This window comes from Caretta caretta, chromosome 4 (assembly GCF_965140235.1).
Source record: "Caretta caretta isolate rCarCar2 chromosome 4, rCarCar1.hap1, whole genome shotgun sequence".
NCBI lineage: Eukaryota > Metazoa > Chordata > Testudines > Cheloniidae > Caretta > Caretta caretta.
In genome coordinates, this window is record NC_134209.1 from 61,760,589 (window position 1) to 61,782,564 (window position 21,976).

The 21,976-nt window shown below is 42.1% G+C and overlaps 2 protein-coding genes across 4 annotated transcripts in view; one reads left to right on the forward strand and one right to left on the reverse strand.

Annotated features, from left to right (window-relative positions):
* The window catches only part of SETD7 (SET domain containing 7, histone lysine methyltransferase), a 32,983-nt gene extending 17,677 nt beyond the window's left edge, over window positions 1-15,306 (reverse strand). For both annotated transcript variants that reach the window (XR_012668091.1, XM_075127684.1), the window contains exons 1-2: window positions 15,131-15,306; window positions 6,260-6,389 (exon numbers count right to left, since the gene is read on the reverse strand). Coding sequence is in view for 1 of the 2 variants with exons in the window: in XM_075127684.1 (XP_074983785.1) it covers window positions 6,260-6,389; window positions 15,131-15,170 (170 nt within the window). In the remaining variant the exon portion in view is untranslated. The remainder of the gene's footprint in view (window positions 1-6,259; window positions 6,390-15,130) is intronic.
* Window positions 15,307-15,441: 135 nt separating this feature from the next.
* The window catches only part of MGST2 (microsomal glutathione S-transferase 2), a 66,984-nt gene continuing 60,449 nt past the window's right edge, over window positions 15,442-21,976 (forward strand). The window contains exon 1 of one of the 2 annotated variants that reach the window (XM_075127685.1): window positions 15,442-15,557. In XM_075127685.1, the coding sequence (XP_074983786.1) occupies window positions 15,545-15,557 (13 nt within the window). In that variant the 5' untranslated portion in view covers window positions 15,442-15,544. The remainder of the gene's footprint in view (window positions 15,558-21,976) is intronic. The other variant, XM_075127687.1, reaches the window with a different exon arrangement.

Here is a 21,976-nt window from a genome sequence, read left to right on the forward strand (position 1 = left end):
TGGCTCTACTCAGCATTTACCAAAAAATCTGCCACCCCAAGCTGCGAGAGCGCAACTGCAAGAACTGCAAGCAAGAAGAAGAAGAAGAAAAAAAAAAAAAGGATGGATGGATGGATGGCCGGAATGCCGCCCCTGGAATTGTGCTACCCCAAGCACATGCTTGCTTTGCTGGTGCCTAGAGCCAGACCTGAGCAACATCGACTCCAGCTACATTATTCATGGAGTGTGTAGCTTAGGTCGACTTACCACAGTAGTGTAGACATAGCTTAAGTCTTGGGCTACACTACCAACTGACGTCAGTAAAATTATGGTGCTCAGGGTGTGGATATTCCACACCCCTGAGCAATGTAGTTATATCGACCTAACCCCTAGCGTAGCCAGCACTTCTCCCATCAACATAGCCACTGCCTCTTGGGGAGGTGGAGTACCTACGCTGATGGGAGAAGCTCTCCTGTCAGCATAGGCTAGCAGCTGCACTGCTGTAAGTGTAGACAAGCCCTAACATACTACCAGCCTGGTGTTAGTTCTTGTCAACAACGTATTTAACAGCTGCCTGCACCAAATTTTCCAGAATCACTGTCATTTTGTTCTTTATTAGGACTGTCAAGTGATTAAAAAAAATTAATCGTGATTACTCACGCTGTTAAACAATAATAGAATACCGTTTATTAAAATATGTTTGGATGTCTTCTACATTTCAAATATAATTGATTTCAATTATAACAGAATACAAAGTGTACAGTGCTCACTTTATATTTTTTATTACAAATATTTGAACTGTAAAAAACAAAAGAAATACTATTGTTCAATTTACTTAATACAAGTACTATAGTGTAATCTATCGTGAAAGTTGAACTTACAAATGTAGAATTATGTACAAAAAATAACTGCATTCAAAAACAAAACAATATAAAACTTTATAGCCTAGAAGTCACTTCAGTCCTATTTCTTGTTCAGCAAATTGCTCAAACAAGTTTGTTTACATTTGCAGGAGCTAATGCTGCCCACTTCTTGTTTACAATGTCACCTGAAAAGCGAGAACAGGGGTTCACATGGCACTGTTGTAGCCGGCATTGCAAGACAGTTTTCACATCAGATGCGCTAAAGATTCATATGTTCGTTCATACTTCAGCCACCATTCCAGATGACATGCGTCCATGCTGATGATGGGTTCTGCTAGATAATATCCAAAGCAGTGCAGACCAAAGCATGACATCTGACTCAGATGATGAAAATGAACAACATCAGAAGGTTGATTTTCTTTTTTGGTTCTTCGGGTTTTGTAGTTTCTGCATCAGATCGTTGCTTTTTTAAGACTTCTGAAAGCATGCTACACACATCATCCCTCTCAGATTTTGGAAGGCACTTCTGATTCTTAAATCTTGGGTCGAGTGCTGTAGCTATCTTTAGAAATATCACATTGGTATTTTCTTTGCAATTTGTCAAATCTGCAGCGAAAGTATTCTTAAAATGAACAATATGTGCTGGGTCATCATCCGAGACTGCTATAAAATATATGGTAGAATGCAGGTAAAACAGAGCAGGAGACATACAAGCTTCCAGCAGGGGGTTGGACTAGATGACCTCCTGAGGTCCCTTCCAACCCTGATATTCTATGATTCATATTCTATGATTTCAATCACAAGTTTAATTAACGCATTTTTATTTTAAACAAACATCAGCATGGAAGCATGTCCTCTGGAATGGTGGCTGAAGCATGAAGGGGCATGCGAATGTTTAGCATATCTGGCACATAAATACCTTGCAATGCCCGCAACAAAAGTCCCATGTGAATGCCTGTTCTCACTTTCTGGTGACACTGTAAATAAGAAGTGGGCAGCATCATCTCTTTAAATGTAAACAAGCTTGTTTGTCTTAACGATTGGTTGAACGAGAAGTAGGACTGAGTGGATTCCTAGGCTCTAAAATTTTGCATTGTTTTGTTTTTGAGTGCAGTTATGTAACAAAAAAAGTCAACATTTGTAAGTTTCACTTTCAGGATCAAGACATTGCATTGGAGGTGAATTGAAAAATATTGTTTCTTTTGTTTATCATTTTTACAGTACAAATATTTGTAATAAATAATAAAAAGTGAGCAGTGTACACTTTCTCTTATGTATTGTAATTGAAATCAATATATTTGAAAATGTAGAAAACATCCAAAATACTTAATAAATTTCAATTGGTATTCTATTGTTTAACAGTGCAATTGAAACCACAATTAATCGCAATTAATTCTTTTAATCGTGATTTTTTTTTAGTTAATCGCATGAGTTAACTGAGATTAAAAAAATAGGGCTGTCAATTTAAATATACACACACACACACACACCCCCTATTAAAAAGGAATGTACGTTGTCAAGCAAAACTCATACAGCATTTTGCTAGCGAGTCACTGATTTCACACAACTTTTCTCTTACAATACCTTTAAAAGAGTAGCAATGATACTCGGAGCTAGAATATGTTGTCATTTGTTTTCTTTTTTAGAAAACAATGCTGAGAGAAACTAACAATTAGGGATTAAAAAAATTCCTTATTATAATGTCTCTTTCCTTGCAAGCTAAAACTTTTTTTTTTTTAAACAGTGTCTACTTTGCCTCAATATATGTAATTAACATATTAGCTGTTTTCTACTTAATGTCTAATAATATTGTCTACATAATTTATGTTAAAATGCAATGACATCTACGGTAAAAGCATAACTGTCTATCTGGGAATATAAGACTCTGTGTTTCAGAAGACTTCAAATATTTGCTTTATTGTTGTTGGATATGGGTATCAAAGTGACTCTTGAGTTTTCTAAAGTTTCCCTTCTTTACTTTTACAGTGTTTTGTCCCACTGCAAGAAAGATGCTTTTGCGTTGTATCAACAAAAGTAAGATGCCCATAACTCAGTATTTCAGATCGCACTAGGACTTCAGGTTTATCTGCAAAAGGAAATGAACCTGTTCATTCCAAATGTCAGTTGAGGGAAGGCTAAGGAAAAGCGGTTGTGGACAACCATGCTTTGGCTACTAAAATGGACAGAGTTAAACTTTTTTTCCAGCAAGGACAGGACATTCAATACAAGCACAAGGGATCAGTTGTTGTCAACCACGGGCCATTTTCCTAGCGTATAAGGTGTTAGTTTTCCCTGCTTGTTTCTAGCTCCAGTAAAAATCAGCTTCAGAAATCTTCCTATGAAGTGAGCTGTAGCTCACGAAAGCTTATGCTCAAATAAATTGGTTAGTCTCTAAGGTGCCACAAGTACTCCTTTTCTTTTTGCGGATACAGACTAACACGGCTGCTACTCTGAAAAGAAATCTTCCTGGTAACTGAACATGCAAAGAATGCCTGCATGTTAAGACTGTAAGCTCCTCAGGGGAGGAGTCACCTTCACATTGTGTCAAGCACATTTTCAGCAGTTATTATTATAATAAATTAAAATGTTAAAGCCCCAGGTCACTGACATTACAACTGCCCTGTAAATTTTCGAACAATTTTTGGGAGGTTGTTTGTCTCCCCCCACCTCTCATTTTCTCCAACTCAGGTCTCTGGGATTTCTCTTAAAAATACAACTTAAAAATGTCAACCTCCCACCTTTCCTCTCTACGCTCAGGGATGCCTCAATCTTTCCCACTTCTAGTAATTCCCATACAAAAAGGCTTCAGACTTTCCCTTTTGTAACACTGTTCTCAGCACTTGCTAGAGAAGTGCCAGTTTAGAAAATGCATCTGAAGAAGTGGGTTTTTTACCCACGAAAGCTTATGCCCAAATAAATCTGTTAGCCATCGGACTTCCTGTTTTAGTTTAGAAAAAGTTTCTAGTTCTCCATAGAGAATAGCAGTTGTTCGATGACATCCAACGCTTTTCTGCTCACAGGGATTAATTCTCAAAATGCTCTCAGACAAATGTTAGTGTGAAAGTAAAAGTACCCAATACAAAATGTGGAGCATGCTGGAGTTGAAATTTCATTCTTTGCAAAACATGTGTTTTCTACAAAATGAAAATTTGATCCAATCTCTCTCACTTTTTTAAATAATCAACAGACAGGACAGCAATGCTGACAATATTTAGCAGAAGTAAACCTTTCTGCTTACCCAAGTGCTGGTTTGGACCATTTTATTCCCCTATCCAAAAAAAATTTTAAAAAATGAGAACATTTATAATGTTGCATATGGTCCCTATTCAGGGTTTGGTAGAAACAACCTACTCCTGAACAGGAGAGCTACAGTGCAGTTGTCAGCCTTCACTGGCAGGACTGCAATGGAACCTGGCCATGGAGGAAACGTGTCTGGGCTAAGCCAAAAACAATTAACTTGTGCTAAAGCACACAAGAGTATCAGGGGTTGGGTGTTTTGGGATCCATGGCAGAAAGAGCTGAGCTCTGATGAATACAGGGAGCAGGGAAATGACAGTTTTGATGAAGCCAGGGGAGCAGAAAATCTGGTGTAATTCCTTGTTTAAGAAAAAAAAAATCCTTAAAGAAACAAAAATCAACTTTCCCGTCCCTTCCACACCCCCTCCGCCCCCTGTATTTAAACCATGAACTTTTAGGTGCAGCATCCTTTTTCAATAGCTGTCCCCAAAGCTGTGCAAACTGCATCATCATCAGTTAGGCTGTCCAAAAGTAACTAGCAGCATGAGAGTCAACTCTACTTAAGTTAAGCTCAAACCTGTATGGGCCCTATCCACATTACAGAAAACAGTTTTAAAATATATATATAAATACACACACACACCAGATACTCAGACTATTGTGTTTAATTTTGGTCTGGTAGTTACCAAAAATGTACAATAGGTAACTGTTTTGTTTTTCAAAGAATCTGATGTTCATGAAAGGTGCTGTGTTGACAGCTCTGAAGAATTACAGAAGAGACACGGCATAAATACAGGGAAGCTCAGGCTGCCAATGCAACCCTGCCTGCACCCTGCCATTTGGCGGGACCACTTCTCAGAGTAAAAAACAGTAGCTCAGTTTCCATATCTAGACAATCTTTGGCCTCTCTGCGGAGACTTCCAACAAGTATGTTTACACTGAAGCCTCCTCTGAGAAATCAAACCTCATTTTACATATGCCAGCTGTTAGTAATATTTTTCAGTCACTCCCGACAGGCCTTGAAATGGCCAATTGCTACGGACAAATAAGGTTTCCCTAGTGAGCATGCAGGCCCATGAAATTCAATTCGGCAGAACTTATTCTTTAGAAAGATCATTTAGAAAAATAAGGTTACAGGCCCTTATAAACTTGCCAGTCTGAACTACGTGTAAAACAATGCCATGCTACACCCCTGAGTTAGCTGATAGGCAGCTCCAGTACCGCCGGCTGCTGCTCAGAACTTTGCCAAGCATAAGCAGAACGGAATTGACAAGACTTTGGGGGTCAGTTTCACCACCACTATTCATAGCACTACACAGCTGGGAAAATCAAGAATGATGTCATTTTGTATATCAGCTGCTCCTTCTGAGGAAATTGCTGAGCAACAGCAAAGAGAGGTACTAGACTGATTTGTGAGGAAAGGGGTGGGGTGGAGTGGGGGCGGGGAGAGAGAAATACGGCTAGGAACAGTGAAGTAATTGAGACCTTCCACTTTTTACAGATGAGGAAACTAGCCTGATTGTCAGAGCATAACTCCCACTGAAGACCGTGGCAATTGTAGATGCATTTCTGAAAAAGAGTCAGGTCATAAATGATTTTTACAAGATCAAAGAGCTGGGAATAGCCATATTTAATTCAGTCAGTATTTTAACCATCAGACCGCACAGTGTCCACTAAACAAGTTTCAGCACTAATTAGATTGTAAGCTCTTTTGTGCAGAGACCATTTCTTTCTATATCTTTGTAGTGGCCCCATATTGCTGGGCCCAAATCCCAAATGGAGCCTCTGGGCATTACCATAATACAAAAAGCCCACTGAACCAGCCTGGAAAATAGCGGTCAGCAGGTTTTTAAACCACCATGTATGGAGTTAAAATCATAAGACTTCCTTGAAATCTTGAATTAACTTTAATATTAAAGAGGACTACAGTGACTTGACTCTCATATTAAGGAGCAGTCCCTGGGGTCACTCCATTATTTTCAGAGTTCACAAACAGATGGAGACACTGTGTTACTCTAGCCAGCGCACAATGAAGAAACTATCCAACTAAAGCTCTCATGGGAAAGCAGCTGCTGGAACTAGGAACACATATATCCTCTCCCGCCAAAAATAGTTACATACTGGTGTAAACAGGAGAAAAAAAAAAAAAAAAGGAAGACGAGAAAAGAGCCAATGTTTACCTTCCATCAAAAAAGAAGAACTTGCCACGGCCATTCTTTTCTCCATGCACAAAGTTTCCCTCAAATCTGTCTGTGGACGAATAGGTGACTGTACAGAACCCATGTGGCAACCCATCATCATCCAGAAGCCCTTAAGCAAAAACAAAAACAAATAAAAAAATAGCAAAGATATCAGAACAGGTGTGCAATCACATATAGTAATCAACATATATCTCCCTTCCATACGTTGTTGCTCCCCAAAATATTTATTTCAACAGACCTACTACTCAAAATATTTTATTTAAAACAAAAAATGGACCAGAGCTCTTCAGGACTATTTGCAGCCAGTTATTTTTGGAACAACCTGTTCCAAAAATCTTTGGGGAGAGAAAAAAAAAAGAGCCAAGATAGAGTAGTTGATGGAATAAGACAAACACACTTCTCAACTAAGTACTGCCCATACTGTATTGTGTTCAAGTACCTTTACAAAAAAAAAAGAGCTACTTCCTAGAAGTATTTCTCCCACATGACACTGGAATGGATTCAAGGCTTTCCAATTCATACAATTATAAATTTTAAAAAAACAAAACAAAACTTGTACATCTTGAAAAACATGCTCAACACCTACTAGCCCAAAGACAAATCCTACTAGCCAGGGTGAAAAAAATCCCTTTGCGTCCAAACCACATCCCCTGAAATTTAAACAGGCTTTGTAATGTTTATTATTTACTCTAGTTGTAACAAATCAGACCACTTTCTATTTAACACACTTTAAGTATAGTTTACTATGTCTTGCTTGCTCAGGTTATACCTCCTTTCCCTTCCAAGCTTCATGTCCCTTTTTCCTTTATTGCAAGAGATCACAGCGCATCTTTTTCTATTGTTTTCAATATCTGTTTTTTCTCTCTTCCTTCACCCTTTGTAAGCTTCTCTTCCTACACTGTGTGCTTTTCCTCCTCTCCTGTATTTTCTCTTTCCCATTTCTCCTCAAAGGCTCTCCGCTATCCCTTCCTCTATTTCTTCCACCTCCCTCCTTAAGCAGACAAAAACCAAACATCTAAAAAGCCAAAAGATGATCACAGATGGCCCTGCTGTCTAGAGGCAATATCCAGGTGACAAACCCAAGTTCTCTCCACAGCTGCTGGGAAGTGGGAGAGTGCTTGGGAAGTTCACTGCTTTGTAGACTCCAGTTGGGAAGCGTCTGATTTGAACACCTCCCAGCCCGATCTGACCATTCCATTACACCTCTGCTATTCCACAGCTTCCGGTTGCTCATGGAGTGCTCACGGAGCAGGGAGCATGGCAAATCTCTGCTAATCTATACCTCCTCTGCTTCTGGGGTTCCTCTCTAGCAAACAGCTTCCGCATCTGCTTCCACTGTTGCTCTGAACTTTCTCAAGCAGCAGCATGAATCAGACCCGATTCCTCCCACTATCACTACTGCCCACAGGATTCAGAAGAGCAGCTGTGTAAACTGATGAAGGTCTGTCAGTTTTCACTCTTCTGTAGTTTTGGAAAACCAGGAGCAGCAGCAGCAAAGAAACCAAAGTCACTTGATTAAGAAAGATGATACTTCACTGGTTACCACTTGGATTCACATTCTGGAAGGTGATCTTCCCAACTCCACTGTTTTTCCCTGCCCTGCCCACCTTACAGTCTAGGTTAGAGAGGAAAGATGACACAGAAAGAGACACTGTAAGGGAAGGAAGGAGGACAAATGAAGCTTCTATCAGCTCAGGGAAAGCATGTTGCATAAGCATCAATCCCCCTTCTCTTGAGTCAGGACTTTCTGTGCCCTTATTTCCCCTTCTTTACTATTCCCTAGAGCTGAAAGCCCCATGTTATTGTTTATGTATAACTCTTCTACAAAGTACACCATGCAGTTCAGAAAAAATGTAACTACCTTTTTCCAGGTAACACACATATATACACTCCTACATCAGAGCTGGAAACAGTGTGGTCTAAGGAATCTCCTCTCAGTGTTAATAAGTTACATGCACAGACCAAGGGGGATGAACCAAGCAGCCACATCCAACATTTTAAAGCAAGCTGGTTTTCAACATGTCTCCTTAAAAGGATGCTGCCAGCTAACAGATCACACTGTCAACATACACATTTCTTCACCTTTGTTACCAACATCACCTTGAATTATTAAAGGCCTTAAAATCCATTTTACTGTCACTGCTGTTTACTGCTTGCATTTCTCTCACCTTGGATAATTAAAGTGCACAGAATCAGCGTTAGCTTGTGAGCACTGCAGCAGTGACTGTCTTTTTGTTGTGTGTTTGTACAGTACCTAGCACAACGGGGTCCTAGTCCGAGTAGGCTCCTAGGCACGATGATAATATAAATAATAATAATAATAATAATATTTTCAGGATGTTAGTGCTTCAATATTTGGGTTTCAAAAATTGCAGAGGAATGTTTATTTAAAAACTCAATTGTTTCCACTAGCATTTAAAAACACAAGATCAGATTCATTCCGCTGCAGGTGCCATGGAGAGGCAGTTTTCACCTCCCCTACTCGGGGGCTGCAGGGACCGATGTAGGCTATTATTCACTTTTGTGCTGCCCTAAGTCATGCCCCTGTTGCAATGGCCCCTATGGGGTTTTGCAGGGACAGAGAATATTCAGGCTCCAGTTTTTTGGGCTATACCACACTCCCTTGTGACTGCTTACACCCCATTTTCACACCATCCTCAGCACGCCCTGGAACCCCACAAGCCAGGATCTGCTGTGGAAGTGGTGCAGATGTGGCTCTCTGCCTGGCATAGGAGCCTTCTTCAACAGGAATACTCACAAGTGGTGCGTATGCAGTGTTCCCACCTCTCATGGTTTTGTCATGAGTCTCATGATAATTATTGTTTTCTTAAAGCACCAGCTCCTGGAGTCAAGGGGATGTGTGATTATTTCAGCCTTCATTCTTAAAGAAAAAGTAAGTTGCCAGCCCCCATGGCTCTGGAGAAAGTTTCAAAATGTGACCCGAGTGCACCCTAAAAGATCAAAAAGCAGAAGGCAAATAAAAAGACCACATCTATTATTTTTACATAGTCATGATTTTAAAGCAAATCTCATGATTTTTGCTGAGCATGACTCATGATTTTTGAACACTTGGGGATGGCAATACTGCCTATACTGGTCCTATGGACCTTTCACCCCAGACTAGCTCACACAAAGGGACCATAAGATAACAAATAATCCTGCCCATTGGGGAAAACACATCCATTGGTCTCAGGATTTAGGAAAGAATTTAAAAAAATATTTATTTAAACAAAAAAAGTTACCTTTTAAGCCAAACCCAAATGGATAGTGTCCCTTGGTACTCTAACATTGGTTTATTTCATTATTTAAACTCCACAATTGCTACAGGAAGAGTGACACAGAGGACTGTCTGTGCCAACTGACAAAGGGCTCACTGTTCTTTACAAGCAACTCCTGCCTCAGACCTAACAAACTCACTACACCTAATTCACCCTTCGATTGCATTTATCCATAAAAGGTAGCATGTGATATCTGTACTGAAAGATTGTAACTTACCAATATTCAATCATTGCAAGATGCAGGTACAAGTAACATTTAAGAACTAATGTAGCTACATTGAAAATTATGCCCTTATGGAGTGAAGTGAGTCACTAGGGAATCATATGGTTAGGTACTGGCCCATTCAAGTGGGAGAGTGTTGTGAGACCTCCCTGTCCAGCCAGTTATGTAACGTATTGTTCAACTGTCCACCTCTGCACTAAGGCAGGACAGTCCATGGAAAACCAAAGTTAAAAGAAATGATAGGACAGTGAGGGGATTGCCTTGTCTGTGAATAAAGCCATGAGTGATTCAGTATATCACAGGGTGGAGAAAGTCACTCCACCTCCATTGACTGAGGAGGCACCTTGATGAAAGACTGGGTCCTAGCTCCTTGGGGCTAGCAATGCTTCAAAAGACTGACTTGCGGGGTAAGAATCTATTTTACTAGACAGGATAGGTAATATTCATAAATTTAGGCCCTAGTTCAGATTTTATTGTTTCCACCACTCACACTTATTTCTACATAAATCTCTATTCTTTCTTAAATAAGTTTCCTTTTTGTTTTACTATAACAAGTGTTGTGTGATATACAGCAGTGGGCTAAGGTCAGACTGGTAAACTGGGGTACACTGCTCCTTTGGGAATGGAAGATCAGGGATTTCTATAAGTATCCAGTGATCGGGGCTGGATACCACAGGAGGACACTCTGAAGGGACTCAGGGTCTGGGGTGTAAATATTGTCAAGCTGCAGGGCAAAGGCAGGGCTGGCATAGGCCAGAGGAGAGTTCTTGAGTTGCTGACAGGATAGCTGTGTTAGCTCTAACACCCAGCTGGCACAGGCAAAGAAAACTATCATGCTGGAGGCAGGTGGCAACAAGCTGACTCACAGATCTGGGTTCTCCAGAGAGAGTCAGAGAGAGTATGGAGTCTAAGTTGGAAAGGAGATGTCCAGGAGAGGATTGCTGTGGGTAGAAGTTCAATTAAGTATGAGCAAGTTTGAAAAAAGCTGAAGTTGACTAAACAGAGCAGGTTATGTCATCTTCAAGCTGAGAGTAGTGAGAAAAGGTAGTGAGAGTGTAGGAACGATGAAAAATAAGTTACATTGTAAAAATATTTTGGTTTTAATAATCTAAGGTATTACTAGTAAGTAGGAGAGAATGTTTTTAAAACAGGCAAGCATGCTGTTCTCCAAACCAGTAGAAGAAAGGCAAGCTCCTGGCCCATTGTGTGTGGGGGGAGTATATGTGTGTGTGTGTGAGAGGAAAATAAGGGTTTGTCTACATGGGAAATTGTTCACTAGTTCCACCAGTATAGTTAAAGTGCTGTAGTTACACCAGTATAACAGTGTGGACACTCTGATTCCAGAATAAGAGTGGCTTTTTCCTGTTTACAAACTAAACCAGAAAAAAAGCAAAAAAAAACCCCAAAAACCAAAACCCTCTTATACCAGAGTAAAAGTGCTCACGAGTTATACTAGTGTAACTATATGGGTTTAAATTCACAACTTAGTTTACGTTGATTTAACTTTCCCATATAAACAAACTGTAAGAAAGTACAACTAATTCCTGACAGAAGGGCAAGATTGTTATAAAATACCAAGGAGAAAATATTTTCAGGTTAAGTCAAACTGTGCACACTGTACTGCAACAAAATCTTTGTTCAGTTTGGTGAGGATGCTACTGGAGTGCAAAAACAAATAAAACTGTCATTAATGTATGTTTACACAGATTATACATGCCAGAATTTTTGTGCAGTAGGAGGCATATTCTCCCAATGATTTTAACAGAGACCTGCAGTCTAGTGGCCTCTGTACAAAGCGAGAGCCATGAACTTGAGTTCTAACTTCAGACATGACAGAGAATAGTGGCTCTCAAATTTTTGTACTGGTGACCCCTTTCACATCGCAAGCCTCTGAGTACAACTCTCCCTTGTAAATTAAAAGCACTTTTTAATATATTGACCACCATTATAAATGCTGGAGTCAAAGCAGGGGTTGTGGTGGAGGCTGACAGCTCATGACCCCCATATAATAACCTCACAACCCCATCAGGGGTCTCCAACCCCCAGTTTGAGAACCTCTGACATAGAGGGTCCAATTCTTCTCACATTACTTTTACATCAGAAGAAGTGAAAGGGGAAAAAAATTAAATCCAGCCTGCCTTAACCTAAGGCAAATCAATTTTAAGCTTAGTTACACTGGTGCAACTTTTCTAATATACACCAGGCCTTACGATTCAGTCCAATTCCTACTGAAGTCAACTGCAAAAGTCTCACTGATTACAGTGGAACCAAAATGGAATACTTGATTTCGCCTCCTCAATTGCCCCTACCCATTTGTAAAAGAGAGAGTTTTTGCTTCATTCTCTTATTTGGACATTATCAAGATTCTTGTATCTTCTCTAGATAGTAAACTCTTCAGAGCAGTGACCTGTCTTTCTGTGGGTTTGTAAAGCATGTAGCACACTAGACCCCCAGCCTTAATTGAGGCCTTTATACCTACAATACAAATAATAATAATAGGGTTAATAAGAGACTAAAACACATGAAGGCCAGCCTGGTGGTCTAGTAGTAGTGGTCTGTATCGTAAGGCAACAGACCTGGGTACGATCTCATTCCTAGTTCTAGCCCTGGGGTAAGGGCAAAAAGGAAGTCCCTAATGTCACTCAAAAGCAATCCCTCTGCCAACCAATAGTTACCTTCAAAACTCACCCGAAAACACAGAGAAATAAGCCATTATATGAAACCATAACGTGCTGCAAAGGAACTAGCTATGATATCAGGAACCGTATCATCATGCCTAGCACAACTAAAAATAGCCCCCTTACAAGTATTTTTTGGCACGGATATAATACCAAGTTCCTAGACAGGTACACATATAGGCAGAGGCGGTCTACACATCACATCCACAGTATCCCGCACTTTCAGAAACCCCTCTATTCCCCCTTGCAATTTAAAGTTCCTGTATAATCTATGAGTTTTGCATAGCCCCCGTTGCTAAAATATCCAATCACTTATTATATCTAGGTCATAAGACCAGATTCTAGTAGTAGCTGCACAGCACACTCTATCACACATCTACTGCCATGCTGCCAAGCTAAGCTCAGTAACCTCTTCAATAAGTGATAATGCACACTGGGTCCTGTTTACCTGCCACAAGGTACAAGTAACCTGCCAATGACTGATGGGAGTTAGTTGTATCCTGCCACACAAATTCCAACATTGTGCTCTTAACCATGATATCAGAGTATCTAGGACTCCTCTTGGTAGTAGGAGCTGTGACCAGGAATTGTCAACTGGCAAATTTTACTTAAGAGCTTCATAAGGCAAATCCTGACTATATTCCTAAATGCCTAAAAGGGGAATGTATGTTGCTGACAGGGATGCCATTTGTGCTACTATAGGAAATTTTGGAATAGCTTTGACATCACAAACTTCTCCTTTTTAAGGTCTGTATCTCAGTCCCAAAACTCTTCTCTGGTCTTAAAAATGTGCCAACCAGGTGGTTCGCTTTGGGGAAGCACTAGGGCCCAAGGATAGAGCACTGGACCGGGAGTCAGGAGACCTGGATTCTATTCCAGCTGTGCTACTGATCTGCTGTGTGACCCTGAGCTTTTCACTGCCTGCCCCAATTCCACCTTCCACTCTGTCTCCCTTGTCTCTTTACACAGTAAACTCTTCAGGGTAGGGACCATCTCTCACTATGTGTTGGTATTTAGAGACTAGCGCACTGTCATCTGGGCCTGTGGATGCTCCTGTAATACGAAGAGTATCTCCGTGTGTGTGTGTGTGTGCGCGCATGCGCATATATATATACACACACACACACACACACACGTTAGTTAATAGTTTTGTCCTGCATCTTCAAGACAAAATGTCAATTTTTATATTGCAGAGAGTGTGTGTGTGGTGGGGAGGAGGAAGACAGTAATATTTTATATTTACATAGTGCCTTTCATGCTGAAGGACCTCAAATAACTTAGAGTCACTAGAAATATGGCACACTACTGCTAAAATGCAGTCACCTCAGAAGCAGGCAACTAACTGGTGCACACCATACAACACAAAAATGGGAAATATGAGAGTGGAAATGTTGGCTGTGGTGGTCTTTAAGTTGCACACTGAGCCATTGTTTTATACACTATCCTCCAAAAAATGTGGACGTGATTCTCTGTTGTCTTGCACTTAAGATAAGACACTACCAAATCAGACACAGGATAAGACACTACCAAATCAGAATGCAAGTGACCACACTAGGTGCAAGGCTACAGAGAATCAGATCCAATTACTTTAAATTAGACACAAAGTAGATGCCACATACACTTATTTCTTGTTTCAGGTCAAGTGTGTCAAAACAGAATAACTCCACTGAAGTCAATTCAGATTGACTGGATGTAAACTGTTGTAATACAGTACCAAACAGAATCTGGTCCTTAATTTGCCATGCAAACTAGGTCCTTTCTGGAAAGTCTCCAAGATCTTAACATTAGACAATTAGATTTAAAATGAAATGTGTGTATTACCACTGTGAGTGTGCCTACTATGGAACACCAAGTACTCGGGGCCCAGACCCTGAAACACTTAAAACACGGAAGTAACTGTACTCACTTAGCCCTGTCCCACTGAGTAGTTACTCGGGTCCTTAAGTATTGGAAGGATCAGACCCTAAAGATTTACACAGCACCACGTACTTATGAACAGCAACGATCTATTTAGCTGAAAAACGAGTGGCTGCTCTCTCAAAAAAAAAAAAAAAAAAGTATAAATGGGCCTGCAACAAACCAGGCACGAACCGTTCTTCTCCATGGCACTGCTAAGTTTTCCAAGGCATCAGATACCATCTGAAACCTTCTGCCCCACCAGAGATCTTGCCTCGCTATAAAAAGCTGCTTCAAGCACTTTTTTTTAAAATGTCGTGAAGACAAAAAGCGGCTCCTTACAAAGGAACCACCGCCCCGCTGCTCTTTACGCATGGGGGGGGGGGGGGGGTCGGCTGCGGCTCGGCGGGCCGAAGCCGGTAGCGAGAGGCGGAGCAGGGGGAGCGCACCAGCCTGGAGGACGGGGCAGCGGGGCCCGGGCTGGGAGGTTGCTGGGGGGCGGCGCGCGGCCCAGGCCGTGCCACGTGCTGGCCCCTGCACGCCAAGGCGGGGGGCGCTCGCACTGCGCAGGCCGGCGCTGCCCGCCCCCAAACTTGCCCCCACCCCCGCGGGAGCTGTAAGGCCCAGGGGGCTGCAGCAGGTTCCGGGCCCCGGCGGCTGCAGGCTGGGGCGGGCAGAGCCGTGCCTGGGGGGCAGAGGGCGGCCGCTCGGCAGCGCGGGGCTGGCGGCGAGCCGCGGTGACCCGGGCTACCCCCGCCGGACGGGGCTCGGTTACCTTCCACGGTCTCCTCCAGCGTGTCCTCATCGCTGTCCATGGCCGGGGCCGGGGCCGCTGGGCGCCCGTCCGCGCTCTCCCGCCCTGTCTCCCCCTAGAGCCCGCGGAGCGAGCGGCTCCGCGCACCCCGACCGCGGCGTCTGTGCGGGCGCCGGCCTCGCTGCGCTTTGTTATAGAGCAGCTGATCCGCTGACATCACCCAGGCAGGGCCGGGGCCGCCGCCTGACTGACAGCTCCCTGCAGCGCCCGGCCCGCCAGGCAGGCCCACCCCCGCCGCGCACACAGCCAGGCCCGCCCCGCCGGGAGGTGGGCGCCGAGACAGGGCGAAACCCACCCGCCTAATGCACGGAAACCGGCACCCAGGCAGGCCCCCACACCCAGCCCGCGGGCAGCCAGCAGCATCAGCAACCCCCCATGTTCCACAATGGTGAGTCAAGGCACCCAACATCAGGAGATTGATTAAAAATCATGAGATTTAAAAAACAAAATCAATTTTAGATTATTTTTGTCTTCCAACAGTTGAAGCTTTAGGAGACATGCGGCTCACAATTGTGAGTTTCATCAGCAGAAAAAATGAAAGCTGAGATTCTCATGAGACAACATGATTCCTGTAGCCAGGGGCTTAAGAAAAACACCAAATATCACAAATCGTGAGAGCTGGCAAGATACTGAGTCAGCACAAACTCTGAGAAAATGGCAGACACACAGTGGTGGCCTGGCATGCAGACATCGGCAGGCTCCCCAAAAGAACCCTGCACACACACACGGCAGGACTGAGAAGGTGTGAATCTGCACTGGATTCTTTTTGAGGGATGTCCCCAACTTACTATGAATCCTACATGACTGCAAAGGAATAAAGCAGAACCTTTCTTGCTTTGTAGTCTTTGACCTGCTAGAAGACCTTAATCTGGTAATGCTAAAGAAGAGTTTTCTAGCTCAGGGCTTCTCCAAATTTTTCATTCAATAGACCGCTTTGTAAAGAGATCCTCTTGGATGCATCTCCCTACCCAGCACCTATCCCCCACTCCTTGGTACTTAGAATCTTGTGTAGTCCATCAGGAAGACCTCTAGTAGCCCACAGACCAGTTTGGTGTGGTCTTTTTCACTGGTTCTCTGTTAGGGGAACAGACAAAACAGCTGTGGATGATATTCTGGACAGAACTGTAACTACTACAATATTTGAATACTATTTCTCTTACGTTTACTTAGTCTAATAATTGTTAGAGGTGTTAAATTTAACTGCATGGCAATATAGAGAATGCTGTGTTTAAGGGTCAATGTATTGTTTTAGCAGGGGATGTGGAGGCTTCTTGCAGAAAGTCCGTATTGCCTATAGAACAGCTCCTCTTCCACAGCAAGAAAAAAACCAACAACCTTCAAAGCATGGAACAATGCCTGTCTTATTTGTAAATTCTTGTCATCGGTATCTAGGAGTTGCTTTCTTCTGGACACAGAGTACAAGCTCTTTCATAGACTTTCAAACATTTAGTAAATAATACAGACTTCAAAACACCACAATGAGGTAGTTATTATTACAATTTTATAGATGGCAACACTGAAGCAAACAGTTAAGATCAACATTTATTTAAAAACTTGGGTGCCTAAAGTTAGGCACTTATATCCAAATATGGTAATTACATAAAGGAGGCCTAATTTTCAGGGTACCCTGAGTTCCTACTCACTGACTTCAATGTGTGTTCAGCACCACAGAAATTCAGGGCACTTTTAATTAGATATCTAACTTTAGTCAACTAATTTTGAAAACTTGGCCTATATCTCCTGACACCCAGCCTTGTGTTTTGTCCAGCCTTTACCTAGTCTGTGTTATATCAGCTTATGCTGCAGGTCACTTTTTGAATATGTACTCATAGTTTGGCCTACTTTAATCAAGTTTAGGAGCCCCCCCAAAAAGGTGGGGTAGGGTTTCCTTCAAATCATTCAATTGGAGTGGTGGAGTATGCCTCCTCTCCAGGTCCTCAGTATCTCCAGGGATTCCCTGCACAGAGGCCCTATGCCTCTACCCCCACTCTGGAACCACAGATTTCCCTGATTCCATGTTACCAGAGGTCCAAGACTTTTTTATAGGGGCTTTCCCAACACAGAGGGAACATTAGGTTTAGCCTGTATTAACTCCTGAGCGAACATCCTATGGTTCTGGGCATTAACTATGCACATCTTTCCTCCCTAGCTCCTCCCCACACAAAAATCCCTGAACCCACTGAGTGCCCAAATCCACTTGAGCTGTTTAATGGTGGAACCAGAAACGGAACTCAGCAATTCCTACCTCGCAGAGCTCAATCCTCTTGTTTGCTTTGAGGCAGTGAAAGAGGAGAGCAGATAGGACATTGTGTCACAAATACTATGGTGATTGATGCTATAGAAAAACCTGAATGCCTTAGAGATTCTCCCTGCCAAGACCTTGAATTCATCTCTAGTAAAAGATATTCTTTCCTATGGTCTCATGTCATGTATTATTTTATTTGCCTGGCTGTAGCAAAGCTTTTGATCTCAGGGTTCAAAACAGAGAAACACTGCAAATTATTTTATGGAATAAAGTGCAAGGAATGTGTACCTCTAGAGAGGTTGTATTTGATCTGTTATCTTTTTTATAAGTCTTGAAAGATGATAGGCTAACACATTAGAGTTATAAATGTATTGAGAGATTACACCACCAAAAAATATTAACTGGTATTTTAAAAACAAATTTACCCCTCCGGCTGCTTAAGTTACAAGCTTTATGGCAGTCATGCTTTTGACACATGGTTTATGGAAAACTGCTACTTTGCCAGTTAGAGCTATTACTTCATTTCCTGGCTGGAGGTATGTTCCTATTATGACAAGTTTTCATCAAAAATAAACTGAATAATAGGGAAACAAGGAAACATTTGAACGTTTTTTTCAGCTCTTTAAATGTAGTGCAGCAGTTCCACTATAATTAGTATGTGATTCTCTCTCTCTAGAGAGAGAATATATAGTGATGTGGTATAAAGGTTTTATTGACTTGATTTTAGGATGGCTAAACTGCCAACTTGCTCCTGTGTATGAGATGACCTCTTAGGATTGGTCCACCAAGACACTAATCGCTCTTCACTCAAATCCCTCTTTCCAGAAAAAAAAAAATTTAGGCATCTCCTTACATCATAAAGGAAGCAAGAAAGGGCACAAATCCATTTTTCTCCTTTGCAGGTCACCTTTAAGGTGTTGCCTCTCTCTGCAAAATTCCCATTCCCTCCTAACCTGTGACAGAACTGTCAAGCTTGGATCACTGAGTGATAGTACTGGAGGTAGAGTATCAGTCCAGTCCGGTGTACAATTTGTTAGAGAGGCATCCCAGCTAAAAACCCTCTTTCAGACTCCATCTGGGACTTTAGAAACCTCTGTGGTCACGCCTGTGCACTAGGATGTGGAGGGATAGGGATGTGCTGTAAGCTTTGGCCAGTGTCAGAGCCAGCAAAGGAAGAAAGCCAAGGTTCAAAAGTGGTCTTTTTAAAAAAGTCCTTGCTGCTCTTTGCACGGCTGAGAGTGAGGATTAATTTCAGTCACCCAGTGAAAGGGAATCATCGCCCATTGCCACCAGCTTACAGGAAGATTTTCCAAGAGGTACGTCTATGGATTTGTCATTTCTCTATTGGAAGGCGTTTGTGCTCAATAGAATGCTTTGCTTTCAAAAGCCTTAGTTATATTATTTGTTGTGTTATTCTGCATCACATTGCAAAGTCTGACATTTTATGTTACTATGAGGCTTTGATTTCAGTTACATAACCTGTGTCAGTTTGAAATGAGTCCAAGCTGCTATAACACGTGAGGCTGGGCAGGTATCTAAAAAGGTATGACTAGCTCAGCATAAGAGTTTGTCTCTCCTTTTTTCTGAAACATTTTGAAAAAAATTGTTTATAAAAAATAATAAGGTCCTGGCAATTGAGTTTCAGATTTCTATTTTCCCACCTGTGTGTGTAGAGGGTCACGTGGTAACACCCAAATTGAAGCTTAATTTACTTATTTGGTGCCAAGCAACATCATATCTGGGATCTTACACTATTTTAAATAATAAATATATCTACACTGTTTGCAAGAGGCAGCAGGAATCAGGGCCTATTCCTTATCTGTAATTATGCTTCTTTGAAGGTATCGTCATATCAGATTCCCACGGCTGAGTCTCCAGTTGCTAGTACAGAGAAACTGTCCTAGCTCTGAGTTTTGAGGCAGCTGTTGTTGAGCACATCTCTGCTTCATCATACATACTGATCATCCGTCAATAGCTTACCTGTCTAGAATCTTCCCAGTTATTTCCTCCACATGAGCCAGCTGGGAAACAAAGCAGGAAATGCACATACATTCTAAATAAAAAATAACAGCTCCTCCTTGGGGCTGTACAGAAACATATCCATAAAGGTGCCTTAAAAACCAGAACGACCAAATAGTGCAGGGACACGGCTGGGTAAACAGTACTCCTGTGACATCCTATCACTTTAAAAATCAATCTTTCATACAGCTTTAACACTCTTGGGCCCCACTCTTGCACTGTGGGGGTCCACATAGATGGACCGCAGCATACACACAGAGCCCCCCCACTGAAGCCACTGTACAGCTGTCCTCAAGGGTGGATCACAATACACGATCAGGGTCTTAAAGACTGCAGTTTGAAGAGTATCTCAGAGTAGAAATGGATACCCAATACTGTCACAAACAACACAATGGCAACTCATTAGAAAGCAGTAATGAATAACATGAAAAGTTTAATATCTATATCAGTATCTTTACATGCTCACCTCCTTCATCTCCCTCCTCAAAACCCACCTCTGGCACAAGGAGTTAAAGAAATCAGGCAATTAATGATAGCTCAATTGAGGAACAGATGGAGGTAGTTGGCACTTGCTTTATTGATAGTAATAAAATATCAAGTGTTTTATACACACACAGTCTATATTTGATTGTATCTCCCTAACCCCACCCTTCACACATCACTTAAATTAAGTTCTTTGGGGGAAGAGATTGTGTAATTCTACATGTCTGTAGCACAATGAGACACTGATCCTGACTGGAGCCTCGGGCGGGGGACTACCATAATTAATATTGAACAATAATAATAATTTTTCCAAATAGAGAAGAAGTATGTGTGGTGCATAGTGGAGAAGATGTTGAATGGCTACTGCACAATGAGCTGAGGAAGCATGGCCTACAGCACCAATAGGCTTTGAAAGATCATGCTACTCTAGGGCCACTTTCCCTAGAGTGCTGAAATGGACCCAGGCAGACTAAGAAAGAAACAGAAATGTACTGGGCCTAGTTCTGGATAGAGCCAATACAGCATTCCTGGTGTTGCTATGAAATGCAGCAAGTTGTTGGCAGAGCTGGAATGGCAGCCGCTAAAGTTTGGTGTCCAGCCCCATGAAGCAGCCCCTTCACTGACTGCGTTCCAAAAGGAACTGACTGAGAGGATCCTAGAGAGCTCAAGTACTGGAAGTTGTCAGCACCCAACCTTGAAAATGTTGGCCACAGCATCCACAGGTTGATATGATCTTCTGTTCCTGTTCTAAAGTAGACTGACTTCCAAAGTGTGGTGTCTTCACACTGGCACCGATCTACTTTCAGTACATGTCTCCAAAGAAGACTGACTCCTCCAGCATGGGTTTGCGTGGCTGACACCAGCCACCATTCCCTGCTCATGCTAGGGGTTGGCTGACTCCAAGAACAGATTGTGGTATTCACTAATCACTCTGAACTACACAGTCTGACACAGGTCTTCTTCATTCAGTGTCTGGCTTCTAACTGATCAGCATTACATGCCAGGCAAGCTGGCTCCCTGGCATTTTCTCTCTCCTTCAATGCACATAAATTCTCTTTTGCTGCCTGGGTCATGCCCTTTCTGCAAATCCCTGGGCTGCTTTGATATTGCATTAGCTCAAACGAGGACCAGCTCTAGGCACCAGCAAAGCAAGCAAGTGCCTGGGGCGGCACAATTCCAGGGGCGGCGTTCCGGCCATCTTTTTTTTTTTTTTTGCTTGCTTGGGCAGTTGCACTCTTGGAGTGGCAAAGTTTTTGCTTGGGGCCCTGGCTCAAAGCTAACATTAATGCAGGCCTGGAATTTGCAGAAAACTAAAGCTATTATTGTGGTATAACAGCACTTGCTACCTTGTTTCAAGCATGGTGGAAGGAACTTGCTTCATTTTGTTAATTATACTTACATTTTCAAAAGGACACTGCCAATTTAGTGTATGGATTTTGCATCTATATGTCTGCTGTAGGGAGTGTGTTCTCATCTTGGTGGTCAGAGATTTACACATATAATTCCTATTTGTGTTAAATGAGTTAATCCTTTTGGCAACACACACTGCTGAACTAAGCCCTCCATTCAGGGTGCCTATGTCACGTTAGTGACAAGGAACAGATGTTTACAGACATACTCCTGAACCAATACAGGGTATGCCTTAAATATTCAAAAGGTTGGGACAGATCTTGATAAAAATATGTAGTTGTTTAACCTCTTTTGCATTGAACTAGACTGGAAGTGTTATGATAGAGAGCAGGAAGGATGCGCTCATAATTAAGGTATAGAATTACTTGTCAGACGACCTGGGTTTTATTCCTTGCTGTGTGACAGATGTCCTTTGGAGTCTTGTGCAGGTCACTTTAAAAGAGCTCAGCATTGGCCTAACTCTCTTCCTATTACCACTGATTTCAGTTTGAGCAGAAGTAGCCAGTGCCAACCACTTTTGAAAATCCCACACCTGCAGTTTCCACTGAAATCTGTGCACCCAAACTCGTGAGTGCTCAGCACCTCTGAAAATCAATGTATGATTGCTCCATGCCTCAGTTTTTCACAGTCTATTGTGAAACTAAATTAAT